This window comes from Phodopus roborovskii, unplaced genomic scaffold (assembly GCF_943737965.1).
Source record: "Phodopus roborovskii unplaced genomic scaffold, PHOROB, whole genome shotgun sequence".
Classification (NCBI taxonomy): domain Eukaryota; kingdom Metazoa; phylum Chordata; class Mammalia; order Rodentia; family Cricetidae; genus Phodopus; species Phodopus roborovskii.
The window spans coordinates 20,951,399-20,971,302 of record NW_026126460.1 but is presented as its reverse complement, the minus strand read 5'-3'; the positions used below and the strand labels follow the sequence as shown (position 1 = coordinate 20,971,302).

Sequence of the window (19,904 nt, the reverse complement as noted above, 5' to 3'; positions counted from 1 at the left end):
CTCAGAAGCCGCCTCTAATGACTCGAGACCCGAGTCGCACGCACGTCTACGATTCGAAAGCTGGATTTCTGCAACACTGTCACACAATCTGGCCGCTACGGAGCAGCGCAGGGGACACACAGAGGTGCTCGTAGCCCAGCCCCGCATCACGTGGAGCACACTATTGGTCCACTGCTCTACAAGACCCGCCTCCAACCTTTCGTCCTGCCCCCTGGGCCAAGAATTGGCCACCATGTCTCCACCCACTTTGTTCATTGGCCAGACTGGCTGCGGGTGACAGTGAATGACAGACGGAGGGCCTAGCGCTCCCGGTCTGGCCGAGCCCAGCAGAACAGACCGGGCTTCTGGAATCGCCCGGGTCGCGGTTCCTGCGGTGACACGCGAGGCTGGTAACTGGAATCCCCAGACCCAGGCCCAAGCTGCCCAAGGGTGCCCACAGATCCCCAAGTGAGCTCGCGATGCGTAACGGGGGAAGGGGAGCGGCGGGCGGGCCGGGGGCGCGCAGCCAGAATGTTTTGATAGAGGGCGCGCGCGGCCAGGGGAGCGCGCGTGCGCCGGGGCCGCGCGCCGGGTTGTCCGCTGTTGGGAGCCTAGCCCCCGGCCTGGGGCCGGGCGACCCTGGGGCGCGCTGTGCTCCGGTCAAGGTGGCTGGGTTTGGGGAGGCATCCCAGCCCATCAGGGATATCAGCTGTAGTTCTGGCTCGACCCCTCCACCATCCGCAAACACCCCTAAGCACAGGCTCTTCCTGGGGAGATCCATGGGCCCGGGGTCTACACTGACCAGGTGAGTGTTTTTTCTGAGGCATATGGCTTTCACTAACCTAGGGACTCCTTCAGGGACCAGATCGGACCAAAATCCACCGTCCCCAGAGTCTTCACTGACTGGGAGTATAATACAGCCTTGACCCCACCTGTCTCTAGGCACCCAGAGAACCCACTTATCCAATCAGGATGTGGAGTCTACATAGACTGGAAATTTCCCATCCAGAGCCATACCTACCTAGGTCTTTGATTCTAGGGAAGCAGAAGGGATTGTTCAGAAAAATGTTAAGACTCTCATTGGGGTTTTGTGAACTCTGAAAAGCAAGCCTGATTAATGAAGTTGAGGTGGACCAAAGGTAAAAGAGTCCAGAAGGGCTGTATAGACTCTGGCCTGTAGTGACTCAAACTCCACAGGGTCAGAGCATTTAGTTATCCCTGAGTATCTAGAAGTGGATGAATGGTCTTACATAGAACATCCAGGACAGGTCTGTCACAACTCTATAGGTGCCCTCCTCTTAGTGGGGCTTGGGTGGGTGGGAGGGTTGGATTCCTTCCTTTTCCAACCACCTGTCCTTTGAGGCCTGACACCTTTTCCTCCAGCAGCTGTCCAACCAGGGCATCCAGGACTGGCGTGGAGCAGAAACTGTCCATGGAGCTGGTAGGGCCATGTGCTTATCTTAAACATTTGTTTACAATGCTTCCAAACTGTTAGTCGCTGCAGAGACCAGGGGTTCCAGGAGGGGCAGGGGAGGAAATTTTCTCTTCATTAGACAGAAAACGAAACCATTCACCTCACACCAAAGGGGCAGATTCTGGCACAGTAGCCACCCAGGAGAGGCTCTGGGAATGGATGACCAGAATTAAGGGCCCTCAAGTCCCAAGCTTACTGTTCTTCCTGGGATATTATCCCTGCTTGCTTCTGAGCTAAAGAAGTTAGTGTGAAAGACAAATCCCAAGGATTCTTTCTCATTCCTTCTGGCCTGGTGGGCAGGACAGAAAGCACACAGTACCTGAATCAGATACCGTTCTTTTCTTCTTCACCGCCGATTGCAGGTTAACAAGGTGGACAGGGGGCTGCGGTGATGGCACAGTTTGACACCGAATACCAGCGCCTAGAGGCCTCCTATAGCGATTCACCCCCAGGGGAAGAGGACCTGTTGGTGCACGTGGCTGAGGGGAGCAAATGTGAGTTTAGGGACATGACAACCAGAGGAGGGGCAAGGGTGAAAGTTATTGGAGGAACACTGAAGGGGCAGGGCCGCCGGGGGACAGTTAACTTCAGGAATATGACATCTGACATTTCTATCCCACAGCACCTTGGCACCACATTGAAAATCTTGACCTCTTCTTCTCTCGAATATCCTTTATGCCTCTGGGGCCTTTTAAAGCCTTTCTCTGAGTTAGGTCCCTGATTGGGAAATGGGGATGAGTTCTGCTTCAGTCCATGGAAGGAGAAACGAAACTCATTCTGAAATAACGATTGTTAAAAGCAATAATGATACAGCTGGGTGGTGGTGGGACACGCCTTAACTCCCAGCACTTGGGAGGCAGGGGCGGGTGGATCCCTATGAATGAATTCAAGGCCAGCCAGGTATATAGTTCAAGTTCCAAGACAGCCAAGGCTACACTGAGAAACTCTGTCCTGAAAAAAATGATAATGATACCTGATATTTACTATATGCTTCTGTTTTTCATTTATGAAGAGCTTTTCTAAGGATGTTAATCTATAAGGAAACTTTTCTAATAGGATTGTTAATGGTAATAATGTCTTTTGAGTCTGCCATTTCTAAGTTAAATACTTTGAAGCATTTTCCTGGATATAATACTCCTAAAAGATAAGTATGGCTACTATTAATTTGCCACTGTGGACAAAGCTTAGAGTAGTAACTTGTTAAAGATCACACTCCAGAAAGTTATAGAGCCAGGACTTCAGCTTGGAAATGTGATGACATCAAAGTCCTGTGTTCTTAAGTGTCTGTGCTTATTGGCCATTTGTTCTTAACACTCACACGTGTATAATCTACATCAGAAGAATGGCTTCACATGTATGCTCATTGGAGAGATTTTTGAACTCATGTAAGTATGCAAAGTGATGGGTGCTGTGTAAAGGAACACTTAATTCCCTGTCTTCCCTTTTGCTCATCATGCCTGCCAGTCCAACTCAATCCTAGGACCAACTCTGCAAACCTTTACAGCTAAGGACCAGCATGATATCAAAACCCATAGCCTTCCTTCTTGCAAGAAGAGCTTCCCCAGTTCTAACTCTTTCATGGCAAGAACTTACAATTCATTCTCTCAAGGCTGTAGGATCTATGGTTCAGTCAGGAGGTCTTACTCTATAGTTGAATAATGAGCCTGTGTTCTGTCTGACTACACATTAGCTCTGTTGAGGGGTAGATAGCCTTTTTAGTGGGGAGAAATACTCTGCTATTGCCAGAGTTGAGATAGGAAGTGATGGGTTTTGTTTGTTTGTTTGAAACAGGGTTTCTTCATGTATCCTGCCTGCCCTGGAACTCCCTTTGTAGACTAGGCTGGCCTTGAACAGAAATTTGCCTGCTTGAGTCTGGGATTTAAGGCATGAGCCATCACGCCCAGCAGAATGGGAGTTCTTTTGTTGTTGTTTTTCTTAATGATAAGAAAGGAGTTCACTAGCTGGGCCTCCCAGCACTTGGGAGGCAGAGGTAGGTGGATCTCTGAGTTTGAGGCCAGCCTAGTCTACAAAATAAGCTCCAGGACAGCCAGGACTGTTACACAACGAAACCCTGTCATGAAAAACTGCACTCACACATGTGTGCATGTACACACACACAAGTCAAAGGCTTGAGACCATAGGCCATAATCAGAAAACCTCTGAAAATCGAGTCCAGTGATGGTTGCAGAGCATCATGATGTGAAAGTAGAACTTGCTGCCTCTGTGGCACCTGGACCCAAGAGTAAAATATAGGAGCCGGTTTGTGCCTAAAATGTCTATGAGATTGAGCAGTAGACAGAGGTCATGAGGAATTGCCCAGCCCCTTTATTTTCCCACCTTGTTCAGTGGTTTCCAGGCTCGTTGCTTGTTCCCCTTCATCTCACGGACACCTCTCTGACTCTTGTCCTGCATCCCCTCTTTTCAACTTCCCAGGCAGTTCCTCTTTGTGGTTGCCTTCACCACCTTCCTGGTTAGTTGTGTGGACTACGACATCCTATTTGCCAACAAGATGGTGAACCACAGTCTTCATCCTACTGAGCCTGTCAAGGTCACTCTGCCAGACGCCTTTTTGCCTGCCCAAGTCTGTAGTGCCAGGTAAAGATGAAGGCCCTGAGACACTGCCAGTGAGTTGAGAATAGAGTGGGGTATGCGGCAGCAGCTCACATGTCAGAACATGTTGCAAAGACTCTAACCTCAAGGGCCCTACCTCCCTTTCTGCTTCCCTACCAGAATTCAGGAAAATGGCTCACTCATCACTATCCTGGTCATTGCTGGTGTCTTCTGGATCCACCGGCTTATCAAGTTCATCTATAACATTTGCTGCTATTGGGAGATCCACTCCTTCTACCTGCATGCTTTGCGTATCCCCATGGTAAGTCCAGAAGTTGGGCCATTAGCAACACAGCCTAAGATATCTTAGGAAGGATGAGGTAGGTGTATTTGAGGATCACATGTCCATAGCTGTCACTGGGAGGTATGGTAGTCAACACACTGTTATTGTGAAAAAATATCTGAAATAATCAGTGTATTGTAGATGAAAGTTTCTGCTTTACCTGATACCACTGCCCTTCAGGCCCAAATAAATACACAGAGACTTGTATTAATTGGAAACTGTTTGGCCATTGGCTCAGGCTCCTTACTGGCTAGCTCTCTCTAAATTATTAACCCACTTCTATTAATTTAAGTATTTCCAATGCTCTTGGCTTACCTGGTAATGTCCTGGTATGTTACCCCTTCTGCCTCTACACGGTGTCTCCTCAATGGCTCCTTTCTGCCTTCCTTTCCCTAGCCGTCCTGGTCTGCCAGCTTCCTTCTTGGCTATTGGACTATCAGGGTTTTATTCATCAACCAATAAGAGAAACATACATATAGAAGGGCATCCCTCATCAGTGTATAAAGACAAAAATTGATTTTGGCTCTGTTTTGGAGATAAGAGTCTGTAGTTGGTTGGTTCAGTTTCTCTTGTGCCTGTGGTGAGGATATATCATGGCAAGAGCACATAACATGTCATGGCAAGAACACATGATGGAAGAAGCCTGTTCACTTCATGGCAGCCAGCAAGTAAAGAGGAAGACAGGAAGGGGTAGGATCCAGAGTCCCCGATATCTCATCCAAGAGCAGCCCCCATGACTTAATGTAATCCCTCTAGCTCTACCTCTTAAGTGTTCTACCACTTGCTAATAGTACCACTGGATGGGGACCAAGCCCTTAACACATGGGCCTTTGAGGGGCATCCCAGATTTGAACTAGAAGAGCAGGTCAGGAAACATCTCCCATCTAAGCACATGACTTAGACCTGAGTGGAGCAAAGGGTTCAGGTAACATCTCCCATGTTTCGTCTCTTGTCCACCCTGCACTGTAGTCGGCCCTTCCATATTGCACATGGCAGGAAGTGCAGGCCCGGATTGTGCAGACACAGAAAGAGCATCAGATCTGCATCCACAAGCGTGAGCTGACAGAGTTGGACATCTACCATCGCATCCTGCGTTTCCAGAACTACATGGTGGCACTGGTGAACAAGTCCCTCCTGCCTCTGCGCTTCCGTCTACCTGGCCTTGGAGAGGTTGTCTTTTTTACCCGTGGTCTCAAGTACAACTTTGAGCTGATCCTCTTCTGGGGACCTGGCTCTCTGTTCCTCAATGAGTGGAGCCTCAAGGCTGAGTACAAACGTGGGGGGCAACGACTAGAGCTGGCTCAGCGCCTCAGCAACCGCATCCTGTGGATCGGCATTGCCAACTTCCTGCTGTGTCCCCTCATCCTCATCTGGCAGATCCTCTATGCCTTCTTCAGCTATGCCGAGGTGCTGAAGAGAGAGCCAGGGGCCCTGGGAGCACGTTGCTGGTCGCTGTATGGCCGTTGCTACCTCCGCCACTTCAATGAGCTGGAACATGAGCTGCAGTCCCGCCTCAACCGTGGCTACAAGCCTGCCTCCAAGTACATGAATTGCTTCTTGTCGCCCCTGCTGACTCTGCTGGCCAAGAATGGTGCCTTCTTCGCTGGCTCTATCCTGGCTGTGCTTATTGCTCTCACTATCTATGATGAAGATGTGTTGGCTGTGGAACATGTCCTCACTACCGTCACACTTCTGGGAGTCACAGTGACCGTGTGCAGGTGTGCCAGGGCAGTGGATGGGAATAAGCCGACTAGCATTCTGGGAAAGGCTTATGTCTTACCATGAACCTGATCCCACTAGGTCCTTCATCCCAGACCAGCACATGGTGTTTTGCCCTGAGCAGCTGCTCCGAGTGATCCTCGCTCATATCCACTACATGCCTGACCACTGGCAGGGTAATGCCCACCGCTCGCAGACCCGGGACGAGTTTGCCCAGCTCTTCCAGTACAAGGCAGTGAGTGGAGTTGGAGTTAGGGCCTGCTAGAGACTGACTGGGGTCTTGGTGATAAGGACTGGGCTGTCTCCTGCTTGCTTGTAACCTTAGTCCCCTCCCTTTTAGGTGTTCATCTTGGAGGAGTTGCTGAGTCCCATTGTCACACCCCTCATTCTCATTTTCTGCCTACGCCCCCGGGCCCTGGAGATTATAGACTTTTTCCGAAACTTTACAGTAGAGGTTGTCGGCGTTGGAGACACATGCTCCTTTGCTCAAATGGACGTTCGCCAGCATGGTCATCCTCAGGTACCCAGGGAGGTCAGGGCAGATGCTCAGGGACAATGTTGGCTCATAGTAACCTTGGGAAAGCTGCCAAAAGCTCACAAAAAGGTAGCCTGCAGGTGGGAATCCCTGCACCAGGGACACACTGGCCACCAGGGATCTGGCTGGATTCCAGCCTTGACTTGAACCATCAGCTATGTTCCCTTGAGAAAAGACTAATACAAGTGACTGACCCAATGTGTGGCCACTCCTGGGGTGGGCGTCAGGGTTTCTGGACAGATATGACAACACACTGAAGTCATGATCTTCCAGGGCCAAGGTCTCTTCCCAGCAGGAAAGATACGGGAAGGCTTCCTGTAAACACTCAGGCCTGCTTACATCCTTCTCCCCTGCACAGTGGCTGTCTGGAGGGCAGACCGAGGCCTCAGTGTACCAGCAGGCTGAAGACGGGAAGACAGAGTTGTCCCTCATGCACTTTGCCATCACTAATCCTGGCTGGCAGCCACCCCGTGAGAGCACAGCTTTCCTGGGCTTCCTCAAGGAGCAGGTTCAGCGAGATGGAGCAGCTGCTGGCCTTGCCCAAGGTGGTCTGCTCCCTGAGAATGCCCTATTCACGTCCATCCAGTCCTTACAGTCTGAGTCTGAGGTGTGTATCTGGGGCCCGGGTGGTGGTGGGAACCGTGGATTCCAGTGACAGGAATTAGCACAGGACACAGGGTGACAGGGTAGAAGGTTGCCTCTGTCTGTTCATTCTGAGCCTGAGTCTTGAGATTCAGGACATTAGAGGCCTCTGCCCTGAGAATTCTGCTCACCGCACCCCACCCCTTTTTTCATAGCCCCTGAGCCTTATTGCAAATGTGGTAGCTGGCTCATCCTTCCGGGGACCCCCACTGTCCAGAGACCTGCAGGGCTCCAGGCACAGGGCTGAAGTTGCTTCTGCCCTCCGCTCCTTCTCCCCGCTACAGCCTGGACAGGCTCCCCAAGGCCGGGCTCCCAGCACCATGACAGGCTCTGGGTGAGTGGAGATGGGTCATGATGGGAGGGCATGGCAGTAGCCCCACAGAAACGTGTCTAGAACTTGAAAATGTTGATGACTGCTTTCTGTTTGTGCTGGGAGGGACAGGGTGGATGCCAGGACCGCCAGCTCCGGGAGCAGTGTGTGGGAAGGGCAGCTGCAGAGCCTGGTGCTGTCAGAGTACGCATCCACTGAGATGAGCCTGCATGCCCTCTATATGCACCAGGTGAGTGGGCAGCTGAGCAACAGTAGATTGCAGCCCTCTCTGCCTCTCACGTGCTCTGTAGTCTTCCTTTGCACTTATGTCCTCTTAATGGCGTCTTTAGCCAAGAGTGCTCTCCTGTTCCTGAGTTCTCTCTCTTTCTTCTCACTCCAAGACCTTCTAATGGTAATCAGTAAAAGCTACCTGTCTGCTTTCCTGTATGTTTTTTTTTTTTCTTTCCCCAGTACTGAGGCTGAGGATTGAACTAGGGCCCTGGACATGCTAGGCAAACCCTGAGCTATATCCTCAGCCTTCTTTTTCCTTACTATTGTGAAAGCCATTTTCATTAAGTTGCCTAGGCTGGCTTTGATCTTGTGATCTTCCTTCCACAGCCTACCAAGTAGCTGGGGTTTCATGCCTGTGCCTCCAGGCCCAGCTCTTCCTCCTAATCTTCTTCCTTCCTTTTCTTTCTCTTCTCCTCTCTTCCCTCCCTCCCTTCCTTTTTTTCTTGGCTTTGTAGAACAGTCTGACTCTTGACTATGTAGACCAGGCTGGCCGCATTCCTGCTACCTCATGTTGAGCTGTCACGCACACAGCTGCCTCCTAAGTTTTCTTGTTCTGTTTTTCTCCATAGCATCTGGTGCTATCTGAGATTATTTTTTGTCTTTATTTAATAGTTTATAATCAATTTTTCCTCCTCACTGACATCACTAGTGTACCAGCCCCACAAGGGCTAGTAGTTTTGTTTGTTACTACTGATTACCTAAAACAGTGCCTGGCACTTAGACCCTCTGTTAACTTGTTCTTAATCAGAGAGTGTATGAAATAAGTGGAGGTGTAGCTCAGTTAGTGGGGTGCTTGCCTAGCATGTACAGGGTTCTGTCCTCAACATTGCCTAAATATCTGTAATCCCAAGTACGTGGGGTGGGGGGATGAAGTTAGGAGGGTCAGAAATTCAAGGTCATTCTCAATGACACATTGGGTTCAGGGTCAGCCTGAGATCCTCAAGAGACTTTTCCAGGGATCTCCAAAGAGCGCCACGCAAATGTTGTACGCTACTAACATCTTAGATGCTCTGCATGCAAGATCCTAGGTGAAGGTTTGTGAGTGGGAATAGACGGTACTGTGGTGGGTACAGCTCTTTCAGATAGACATCCTCCTGTCCCCAACTAATCAGCCGCCACCCCCTCTCCAGCTCCACAAGCAGCAGACCCAGGCTGAGCCCGAGCGGCACGTGTGGCATCGCCGGGAGAGCGACGAGAGCGGAGAGAGCGCCCCTGAAGAGGGGGGAGAGGGTGCCCGGGCCCCCCAACCTATCCCCCGATCTGCCAGCTATCCCTGTGCTACACCCCGGCCCGGAGCACCCGAGACCACCGCCCTGCATGGGGGCTTCCAGAGGCGCTACGGGGGCATCACAGGTATCAACTGGGAGAAAGGCGCCACTGGATGGGGTCCTAGGAGACTAGCCCTCCAAGTCGTCCCCCGAACCTCCACATTGCTCCTGGTGCTCTTGCTTCTCTCTACAGACCCTGGCACAGTGCCCCGGGCTCCCTCTCACTTCTCTCGGCTGCCCCTGGGAGGATGGGCAGAAGATGGGCAGCCGGCATCAAGACACCCGGAGCCTGTCCCAGAGGAGGGCTCGGAGGATGAGCTGCCCCCACAAGTGCACAAGGTAAGGACTCCAAGGCCAAGAACAGCTACCAGCAGTCGTGACTTCTAGAATGAAGCACAGCTTCCCCTGTAAAGGCAAGTGTTTCTCCCTCAGTGCCTGGTGTGGTCCACTCCCCTCAAAACACTTTTGTGGGGCTGGAGAGATGGCTCAGTGGTTAAGAACACTGAGGACTCTTCCAGAGGACCCAGGGTTTGATTTTTAGCACCCACATGGTGGTTCATATAACTTCAGTCTCAGGGAATCAGATGGCTTCTGGTCTCCACAGGCCCTGCACATATGTGATTCACAGACTTACATGCAGACAAAAAACCCATATACACAAATAAAATTTAAAAAATACCTTCCTTTTACTGCTCTGAAGTTCAAGGCTTACTCCCCCAGGCTTCTGGCTTTCTCTTTCCTTTATTTCTAGACTCCTGTGGGACAAGAAGAAATCTGAAGACTATCTCTACTTCCAGTCATTTTCTCTCCACAGGTATAGACAAGGCAGAAGAGGGTCCCCATGCTCCAGGATGGAGGCAACATCTGCCCTGCCAACCATCTGCCTGCCATGAGAGGGCTTCTCTGAATGTTGCCTGGCCCCACGTGTGTGGTGTTTGTGTGTCCCTGCCTGGCCAAGGGAGGTGCCAACACTGGGCTTACCATAGCCCAAGAATTGGAGGCCCAGGGACTAGGGGCACACAAGACTCTAGCCTCGTCCCCAGGACTCCCTTGGCTCAGAGTGTGGTGCTAGAAACTGGTCCCCAGCCCACTCCCAGTACTGCCGTCTTTCCATCCACCCCGCAAGTCTCCAGAGGGCTTCCTACCACAGAAGCTGCCAAGCAGAAGAACCTGTGCCAACTGTGGAGTGGGAGGCAGGGCCTGAACCCTCAACCCCAGAAGCCTAGCCCCCCATCTGGAATAGCTGAGCAGCTGCTGAGGCTGTGGTCCTTACCTCATCTGCAGCCCTCACCCAGTGCTGCAGCCAGCCTAGCCCCTGCTCCCTGCACATCACGGGCATGTGTGTGCTGCTCGCCCCTTTTCTTTCGCTTGCCCACTTCTGTTTGGCTTTTGCTTTTTTCGTTGGGGTGAGAGCTGTAGCTCCCAGCTCCCCTCACACTATCTTTTGACACTAAGACGGAAGGTTTCTAAAATTGCAGGGACAGGATGAACATTCTTTGCTACCCTCTTCAACTTTCAGGACAGATACTTGGGAGTGTGAGGCCTCCCTGGATCGCCACTGCTGCTTATTGTCCTTCTACGTGCACAGGGGACTGACAGGGGCAGGATTGTGACCTCAGTCATCCATATCCCAGCAGAAGAGCTCTGCCCTGCATCCCTCACTCCCCTAAAGGCGGATGGAGGGATAGTGGACTCACCCTAGCTTAGGGCTTTGACATTGCATGCTGGGATTCAGCTCCTACCCTTACCCCACACTCCCTTCCCCAGCTCTGCTCAACTGTGGGAGGTAAACTATGCCGAAGGTGGTGAACTCTGCTGTTCTAGGCCACAGCAGAACAGGGTGGGAAACCCTAAACAGCTTGATAACCCTTAATAAAGAAGGGACTTTGATCGCGTTGTGGCTTCTTTTTCTCGCACAGCAGCTGGGCTCTTCGGACTGTAAAAGAGATCTGGTTGGGAGACTCTGGAAACGAGTAGAGCGGTGGCACCGCAGGGATTCAGAGCTAGAGCTCTGTAATTTCCTTTGTAATTCAGCAGTTTGTTGATGTGTGAGGCTCAGGATTCTGTCGCTAGAAAACCAAAGTCATCCCGTTGGCTCATGCTTGAAATCCCAGTACTAGGAGGCTAAGACAAGGTTCGAGACCAGCTGGGCTACAGTGTAATCGCTATTTAAAGGACGGGGGCTGGTGGCTCCGATTCTGAGGGACAATTCTGTGGAGGTCAAGGTCTCCAAGTCAGACTTGAGGTCAGATTTCCCGCCCTGAACACGTGACCCAGACGGCTCTCCGCCCTTCTATTTGCATTCCTCACGCTTAGCCAATGAAAGCCCGGGACAGATCTGGTGGGCGGGGCCGCTGCCGTAAAGGGCACAACATTTTTTTTTTTTTTTGTGCGGCCGCTCTGAGCCTGAGGGTCCCATCTGCTAGCGAGTGGGAATCAACTAGGACGGCGTACGTGGTTTGCGTGAGTGTGCGTGGAGGTGGCGCGTGCGCAAACAGTGGGCAGTGTGGCAGGTCCACGTGCGGCCGTCCCCGCAACCCGGGCGGCGTAGCTCCATGTCCCAAGGCACCCTGGCCTCCGCGGCCCTCTCTGAGTGGCCAGCCCGACTCCCTGATACTGCAGTGACCTCAAGTTCGGCCAGCAATCACACATCGCCATGGTGACTGTGGGCAACTACTGCGAGGCCGAAGGGCCGGTGGGTCCGGCTTGGACTCAGAATGGCTTGAGTCCCTGCTTCTTCTTCACACTCGTGCCCTCGACACTCATGGCTCTGGGGGCACTGGCCTTGGTGCTGGTTCTTCCCCGCAGGCGTCGGGAGGTGCCTGCTGGCACAGAGGAACTGTTTTGGGCGGCTGGCCCTCGGGTGGCTCCCTATGCCCTGCAGCTGTTTCTGGCCACACTGCAGGTGGCACTGCCCCTGGCCGGCCTGGCTGGCCGAGTGGGCACTGCACAGGGGCTCCCCTTGCCAGGCTACCTACTGCTGGCTTCCATGCTGGAGAGTCTGGCCAGCGCCTGTGGCTTGTGGCTGCTCGTGGTGGAACGGCGCCAGGCACGGCAGAGTCTGGCAATGGGCGTCTGGATGAAGTTCAGGCATAGCTCGGGTCTCCTGCTCCTCTGGACTGTGGCATTTGCAGCCGAGAACTTGGCCCTGGTATCTTGGAACAGCCCACAGTGGTGGTGGGCCAGGGCAGATCTGGGCCAGCAGGTGAGGGCCCTTATGGGGAGAAGGCGAAGCACGGATGTTTGAAAGTACTGTTTCTGAACCTACTGGCTCCATGCTGTAGGATGACTCTTTGAAGAAAAAAATAATTGAGTGTCTGACGCTGGCTGGAAGCTGATAGTCAACTGGTGGGGGTGGCTAGCATTGAATGGGGTGTGTCTGTGCTGAGTCATTGTGGTTTTTTTTTAAAACCTGTTGCTAGGCCTCTGAGAAGTATCTGAGTGTTATAAGAAATAATACAATGTGGTTTAAGCCTGTGCTCTGTTTCATTCTAGGTTCAGTTTGGCCTATGGGTCCTGCGATATGTGGTCTCTGGAGGACTGTTTATCCTGGGGCTCTGGGCCCCTGGACTTCGTCCCCAGTCATACACTCTACGGGTTCATGATGAAGACCAAGATGTACAAAGAAGCCAGGTATGACAAGTTTGGTGGCCCCTGCCTTTAAGCCCTAAGGCAGGAAGATCTGTGAGTTGAAGGCCAGCCTGGTCTACAAAGGGAGTTCTAGAACAGCCAGGGCTGTTAAACAAAGAAACCCTGTCTTGAAAAACCAAAAAGGAAAAAATAGAAAGGAAGGGACCAGGTATACCTAATTTTTTTCAGTCACAAGTGGTGTACCTCCGTGACTGTGCTGGGATAGTAATGATAGTAGTTGTTTAATTTTATTCCCTGTCATCATCCCTGAATGAAATGGGCACAGCAAAGACGCCAAACAGCCTCTCTGTGGGTAAAAAGGGAAAAATTTATTCCAAACTACCAAGGCTGTCTTCAGGGAAGGCAGAGAAAAATAGGGGTGTGGGGGGGGTCTCCAAAGTTATATGAGACCAGGAAGGGAGTCTGAGCTAAGGCAGGCCTTGTGAACAGAGAGGAGCCTAGAGGTTAGCATTGACATTCTAATAGGCACCATAGTAATACCTGAATTGTATAACTATGATACCTATTTTGCCAGAGATCAAAATAACTCTTTTTAGCAAGTAGAACTATCTTCAAGCCTCTGAGAAAATGCTGGCTGTTGTCCAAATGCCAAACTTTAGAAGAAGAAATTTCTTGGGGGGCACGTGATTATCCTATTCCCGGAGGTGAATTTTGTTCTCATGCTTAAGTTGAGTCTGTGACTCAGTGACTTTCCTGACCCTGAAAGGGGTCACTAGTGACCCTCAGACGCCTGTGAACTGTGGTCCCATCTATTATCTCCTGGAGACACTGGGGCAAGTATATGTCTTTGTTTCTAATGCCCTACCTGTGTGTCATCTTCCTAGGCCCAGTCCACAGACCGGATATCCACCTGGAGAGACCTTGGCAGGAAGCTTCGCCTACTGAGTAGCTACCTGTGGCCTCGAGGGAGTCCAGCATTACAGCTCATTGTGCTCATCTGCCTTGGGCTCATGGGGTTGGACCGAGCACTCAATGTGTTGGTCCCCATCTTCTATAGGGACATTGGTGAGGGGGTGGAAGGGTATGTTCAGCTTGGGGGCTGGAGTGGCCCTTACCTAGGGAGGTTATACAAAGATGGGAGCTGGGTGGTCAGAACCTGGGGCAGTTTTGCCTTAGAGAGCCCTGGTTGTTGGAAGTGAACCCTGATACCTTTAATCCACAGTGAACTTACTGACTTCGAAGGCTCCCTGGAGCTCCTTGGCCTGGACTGTTGTCACCTATGTGTTCCTCAAGTTCCTCCAGGGGGGTGGCACTGGCAGTACAGGTATGAGGGACTCTGTCCTTTCCCTGGTTGACATCAGTGTCTCCCATGGGAACCCTCTCACTGTTCCTTGGGCTCTTAGGCCTCTAACATCTTGGTGTTGGGCTGATGCTTCTCTTCCCCCAAGACCTACAAAGGCTTCCCTGGTTTTCCCAGGTTTTGTGAGCAACCTTCGAACCTTCCTGTGGATCCGGGTACAGCAGTTCACATCCCGAGGTGTGGAGCTACGCCTCTTCTCCCATCTGCACGAACTCTCACTGCGCTGGCACCTGGGCCGGCGCACCGGGGAGGTGCTTCGGATTGTGGACCGGGGAACATCCAGTGTCACAGGACTGCTCAGGTGTGACACCAGTGGGAAGGGGGGGCGGGGGCTGGGAAGGTACAGCTTGAGCTGCCTTACCCTCCTACCTTACTTCACTTAAGGTCTTTTTGACAAATTACAGGAAGAAGTATTATGACAAATAACTCAAATAATGGCACGTGTCTATAATCCCAGTAGAAGCAGGAGGGTTGGGAGCTCAAGGCTAGCCTCAGCTACATAATGAGTTTGAGCCTATCTTGGACGATTTAGGATTCTGTTAAAAGAAACAAAAATGGGGGCTAGAGAGAAGGCTCACACATACTGCTTTTGCAGAGGACCTGAATTCAGTTCCCAAAACCACTTGCCTCAGGCAGCTCACAACCACCTGCCACTCTAGCTCCAGGAGATCTGACACTATTCTAGCCTTCTGAGGTACCTCCCATACCTACCAACCATATGCATGTAATTTAAAAAGAAATGAAAAAATGTAGATAGAACAAATCTTAAGAATTCCATTCATTTCTCCAGAGTCTCCCTACTATGGTTAGTATGTTAAGCTATGCTTTGTATTTTACTTTAAATCTCTGAAGACTCAGAACTAATGTGGTATTGGTTTTTTAAACCAAAAGATACCACACATAGGTTCTTTCTCAAAATTGCTTTAACAAAACCTCATGGAAATTTGTTTCCTTCCTCCCTCCCTTCTTCGATTCCTTCCCACCCTCCCCAGCTGAGATTCCTTTCCATCCATGCACAAAGATCTCTGTTACTTGTAATTGATAGAGGTTATTTTGTTGCTGTTTTGGCGTTTTGTTTTTTGGGTGTGTGTGATGAGATACTGAAGACTGAACCACCTAAGGCCTTACACATGCTACAGAAGCACTCCATCCATCCTCAGCCCTGTCTTTACCCAGGCTAGCATTAGGCTTTCTGTCTTCCTACCTTAAACTCTAGAGGGTTGGGTTTACAAGCCTTTGCCACTAAGCCTTATCAGCCGTCAACCTCTTGAAGGGTATTTAGATTTGTTGCTATTGAAAATGAAACACTGTGCTAAAATAAGTCCATAGAGATAAGATTGCTGGGTCTAAATCCTCAAACCTTTCTCTCACTTGACTTACTCTTCTAGCTACCTGGTGTTCAACATCATCCCCACCCTGGCTGACATCATTATTGGTATCATCTACTTCAGCATGTTCTTCAATGCCTGGTTTGGCCTCATTGTGTTCCTGTGCATGAGCCTCTACCTCAGTAAGTGCTGCCGGGGGAAACCATCTCCCTGAACTATGCAGGGTCTTCCTTGGCCATGAGCCCTACCCCCACTCAGCCTACTGACCTTTGGCAGGCTGAGGAGTGGTGGGCTCGATTAGGCTGTCTACTCCTGGTGCGATGGGAAGGTCTACTCCCCTGTCAAGGTTGAACCTTAGATGAAAACCGGGGAAGGGCATGTATGTCACATTAGGTCCTCACTGTGTGACCCCAGTCAGGGCAGACTACGTAGCATCTTCTTTTCATGTGCTCATAAAAGTATTTTCTACATGAAACTTTGCAAGACTACAAAGATATCTTGCATTCAACTCCTTTCCTTGGTGAATATACAGCTTTCTTTGTCTCTCTTTCTGGGTCTGGGACCCTGGGTGCTAGCATAGGTTTGGTATGTGTGGCACAGGGCACGGACATCTATATTTGGCCTCAACTGTTGGGGATGATGTCTTGTTCTTCTCCCTCCTGTCATTCTCCCCTAGTACTGACCATTGTGGTCACTGAGTGGAGAGCCAAGTTTCGCCGTGCTATGAACACACAGGAAAATGTCACCAGGGCACGAGCAGTGGACTCGCTGCTGAACTTTGAGACGGTAACAGAGGCAGCCCTGAGATGGTGGTGGGAAGCCAGGAGAGGTGGAGGAGCCTGGCTGGGACCACTGAGATGATAAAAGAACTGGAGGGGATATTAGGAATTGGGAAGAAGCAGAGACAGGAAGACTCTCTTGAGTTCAAACCTAGCTTGAACAGCATAGCAAGTTCCAAGCCAACCAGCTACATCTCAAAAAAAAATTTTTTTTAAAAAGTTATTTAAAATAAATTTAGATGTCAGGCAGAGGCGGTCCCTATCTTTAATCCCAGCACTCAGGAGGCAGAGGCAGGTGGATCTCTGAGTTCGAGGCCAGCTTGGTCTACAGAGTAAGTGCCAGGATAGCCAGGGCTACACAGAGAAACCTTGTCTCGAAAAATGGAAAAAAAAAAAAAAAATAACTTTAGAAATTGGGAAGAAGGGATGAGGGCTATGGAGGGAATGATCCCACAGTTCTGTGCTATGTGAATCCCTCAGGTGAAGTACTACAATGCCGAGGGTTATGAAGTAGAACGCTACCGAGAGGCCATCATCAAGTATCAGGTGAGCTGATTAACAGGGCCGAGAAGAGTGAAATCCAGGCGTAGAGTTGAAAGTGCTTAGACCCAGATTGGGATTTGGTGGTGGTTGTCCCACGGGTCATTCCTTCCTCCTGTTTGTTTTTTCTTTTTGTCCTTAGGGTTTGGAATGGAAGTCAAGTGCTTCTCTGGTTGTATTGAATCAGACCCAGAACTTGGTGATTGGGCTTGGGCTCCTGGCTGGCTCCTTGCTTTGTGCATACTTCGTCAGTGAGCAGAAGCTGCAGGTGAGGCAGACTCATGAAAGACAGGGTCGATGACTGAGGGCCTCCCACTAGGATAGGATGTAGACAAAGTGACAGCAAGAGCAACCCGCAGGCTTCCTGCAACATATTTGCTTCTCTGGGTCTCTGCAGGTTGGGGACTTTGTGCTCTTTGGCACTTACATCACTCAGCTGTACATGCCTCTCAACTGGTTTGGCACATACTACAGGTAACCTGATCCCTGTCCCTGTCCCGCATCTGCTCAGGATGCACTATTTCTCAGTTCCTTGAGCAAGCCCTGGCCTTCATTCTTTTTGCAGGATGATCCAGACTAACTTCATTGACATGGAGAACATGTTTGACTTGCTGAAAGAGGAAACAGAAGTGAGTAGAGGGAGGAGTAAGGTGGGAGAGGGGGCAGTTTCTTGTGTCTGGCATCCCAGGCCAGCGATGGTAGCCCATGTTGACTGTGATCTCCTCCAGGTGAAGGATGTTCCTGGAGCAGGGCCCCTTCGTTTTCATAAGGGCCACATTGAATTTGAAAATGTACACTTCAGCTATGCTGATGGGTGAGTCCTGCCTGTTTACTTTCTTTCCCTACAATCTCCCCCCCCCCCCCATCTATTTGTACACTGCCTTGCTGACCTTCATCCTGCTCTGAACTTCAGCTTTGCAATCCACAGAAAAGAGTAAGGACCATTATAGCTTTTGGGTGGAGAATCTATCTCCTAGTGTATGATTCAGTAGAGCCACTACTGAACCCACCATTCTTTCTTGCAGGCGGGAGACTTTACAGGATGTGTCCTTCACTGTGATGCCTGGACAGACGGTGGCTCTGGTGAGGGGAGACCTAGCTACTTGTCTTGAATCCCTTGAGTTTCTCTCACTCAGTGCTAATGATGGTGCATCTTGACCCAGGCTAGGCATCCAGAGCCTGGTTGTAACAGGCAACAAGATGGAATGTAGCAGCTAGCATTCCTGGATCTTGGTGGTCTTTTAAAGAGGGAGTTTTAAAAGCCAGAGTATTTTCTCCTCATGTTTCCAATTTAACAGGTGGGGCCATCTGGGGCTGGAAAGAGCACAATTTTACGCCTGCTGTTTCGCTTCTATGATATCAGCTCTGGCTGCATCCGAATAGATGGACAGGACATTTCACAGGTAAGGTTGCCAAAGAGAAGACTGATCTAGGGATCTATGGAAGACCAACAAGGGGTAGGAATGTCTGAGATAACAGCCTTGCAAAAAAGCTGGGGCCTTGTATGGTCAGATGGTGCCTGTAATCTCAGGATGGAGGATAACAAGGTCAAGTTCTGCCAGCTGGACCCTGTCTCCAAATAAATGGAGGAAAGAGGAGCTGGAGCTTAGTGACCTATCCAAGGCCCCTAGTTTTACTCCCCAGACCTCCAAGAACCTGGGCCTTCTTAGTGCCATGTGACCAACAGTCACCCAGGAAAGTAATCAGAAGGACAGTGTGTCTTGTGAAATATGCATGTCTGTCTGTGAAGAGGCAGAAGCTGTGTTTTCTGTTCATGAATGGGGAGGACTTGGAGAAATTGTGTGATTTGCCCACCCAACTAGGATTAGGGGCAGCCATGCTGGAATCTTCCCCTAGGCAGCTTATCCCCAGAGCTTTCTGGAAGCCTGACGGGGTCTCACAGGATAGGGTATTGGTCTTCTGGTCTCAGGTGACCCAGATCTCTCTCCGGTCTCACATTGGAGTTGTGCCCCAGGACACTGTCCTCTTCAATGATACCATTGCCAACAATATCCGCTATGGTCGTGTCACAGCTGGGGACACTGAGGTAGAGGCTGCTGCTCAGGCTGCAGGCATTCATGATGCCATCCTCTCTTTCCCTGAAGGTGAGGTCTTTCTCCCTGCTCGATTTAAACCTGTTACTCTCTCGAATTCAGTCTCGCCCTTCCTTTCCCACCCGCCCAGAGAAATCAAATGTATTTACATGTGACTTGGGGGAGGTGCTTAATATCCACAGGGTATGAGACACAGGTGGGCGAGCGGGGACTGAAGCTAAGCGGTGGTGAGAAGCAGCGAGTGGCCATCGCCCGCACCATTCTTAAGGCTCCAGACATCATTCTGCTGGACGAGGTGAGGCCCCAACACCTGCCTATCATTCTACCATTCTTACCTACACCACTTCCAGAGCAGTCCCCCACCTCACAAAGGTAGCACCAGTCTTTTTACGAAAACCTTATGGAGTTCATAAACCCAGACTATCCTTGAGACCTCCACTAGGAGCCTGCATCCTCTTCTCCTTGGAGTCTCTGGGCAGCAAGACCATCTCACCCAGGCTCTTTTTCTGTAGGCGACATCTGCACTGGATACATCTAATGAGCGAGCCATCCAGGCCTCTCTGGCCAAAGTCTGCACCAACCGCACCACCATCGTAGTAGCACACAGGTACAGGACTACAGGGCTCATATGGCTGGCACGGCTGGACCACTTTGGATGGGGAAAGTAGGTAATTGATGTCTGACCTCTCAGGCTTTCAACCATCGTCAATGCTGACCAAATTCTCGTCATCAAAGACGGCTGCATCATAGAGAGAGGAAGGTGAGCCACGCAGGGCAGAAGCTCCTGGAGGGTGTCTCCCTTGTTTACTTCTTTTTTTCTCTTTGAGATTGGCGTGAAACCCAATCTCACTTGCTTTATCATTGCAGGCACGAAGCTCTGTTATCCCGAGGTGGTGTGTATGCTGAGATGTGGCAGCTGCAGCAGCAAGGACAAGAAACTGTCTCTGAAGACTCTAAACCTCAGGACACAGCATAGTGACAAAAGTGACCTTTTCCCTTCCAAAAGCTAACTCAGGAGAAAAAGATGTGTTTCCTCTCTGGCCTATTTCATCCTGCTATAGGTGCTCACTATTGTAAGAGAAAGGGGCCTTCCAGAGAGCACTATAAGGAAATAAATGGACTGTGCAACAATAGCTGTGGC

At 50.7% G+C, this 19,904-nt stretch overlaps 2 protein-coding genes across 2 annotated transcripts; both read left to right on the top strand.

Annotated features, from left to right (window-relative positions):
• The first annotated feature begins 265 nt into the window (after window positions 1-265).
• On the top strand, window positions 266-11,001 carry Atg9a (autophagy related 9A). Its single transcript, XM_051190498.1, has 16 exons — window positions 266-447; window positions 1,366-1,420; window positions 1,816-1,947; window positions 2,076-2,119; window positions 2,774-2,838; window positions 3,887-4,048; window positions 4,184-4,325; window positions 5,316-6,064; window positions 6,147-6,300; window positions 6,406-6,585; window positions 6,959-7,207; window positions 7,398-7,576; window positions 7,685-7,802; window positions 8,974-9,196; window positions 9,305-9,450; window positions 9,926-11,001. Exons 3-16 carry the CDS (start codon window positions 1,845-1,847, stop codon window positions 9,929-9,931), a joined length of 2,520 nt encoding a protein of 839 aa, XP_051046455.1. The 5' UTR covers window positions 266-447; window positions 1,366-1,420; window positions 1,816-1,844; the 3' UTR covers window positions 9,932-11,001.
• Window positions 11,002-11,550: 549 nt separating this feature from the next.
• Abcb6 (ATP binding cassette subfamily B member 6 (Langereis blood group)) lies at window positions 11,551-19,873 on the top strand. Its single transcript, XM_051190495.1, has 20 exons — window positions 11,551-12,316; window positions 12,607-12,744; window positions 13,587-13,767; window positions 13,925-14,026; window positions 14,180-14,363; window positions 15,451-15,572; window positions 16,067-16,176; window positions 16,650-16,715; window positions 16,852-16,977; window positions 17,107-17,183; window positions 17,275-17,338; window positions 17,438-17,523; window positions 17,735-17,792; window positions 18,008-18,112; window positions 18,640-18,814; window positions 18,946-19,058; window positions 19,276-19,370; window positions 19,455-19,523; window positions 19,631-19,757; window positions 19,795-19,873. Exons 1-19 carry the CDS (start codon window positions 11,768-11,770, stop codon window positions 19,737-19,739), a joined length of 2,529 nt encoding a protein of 842 aa, XP_051046452.1. The 5' UTR covers window positions 11,551-11,767; the 3' UTR covers window positions 19,740-19,757; window positions 19,795-19,873.
• The last annotated feature ends 31 nt before the right edge of the window (window positions 19,874-19,904 follow it).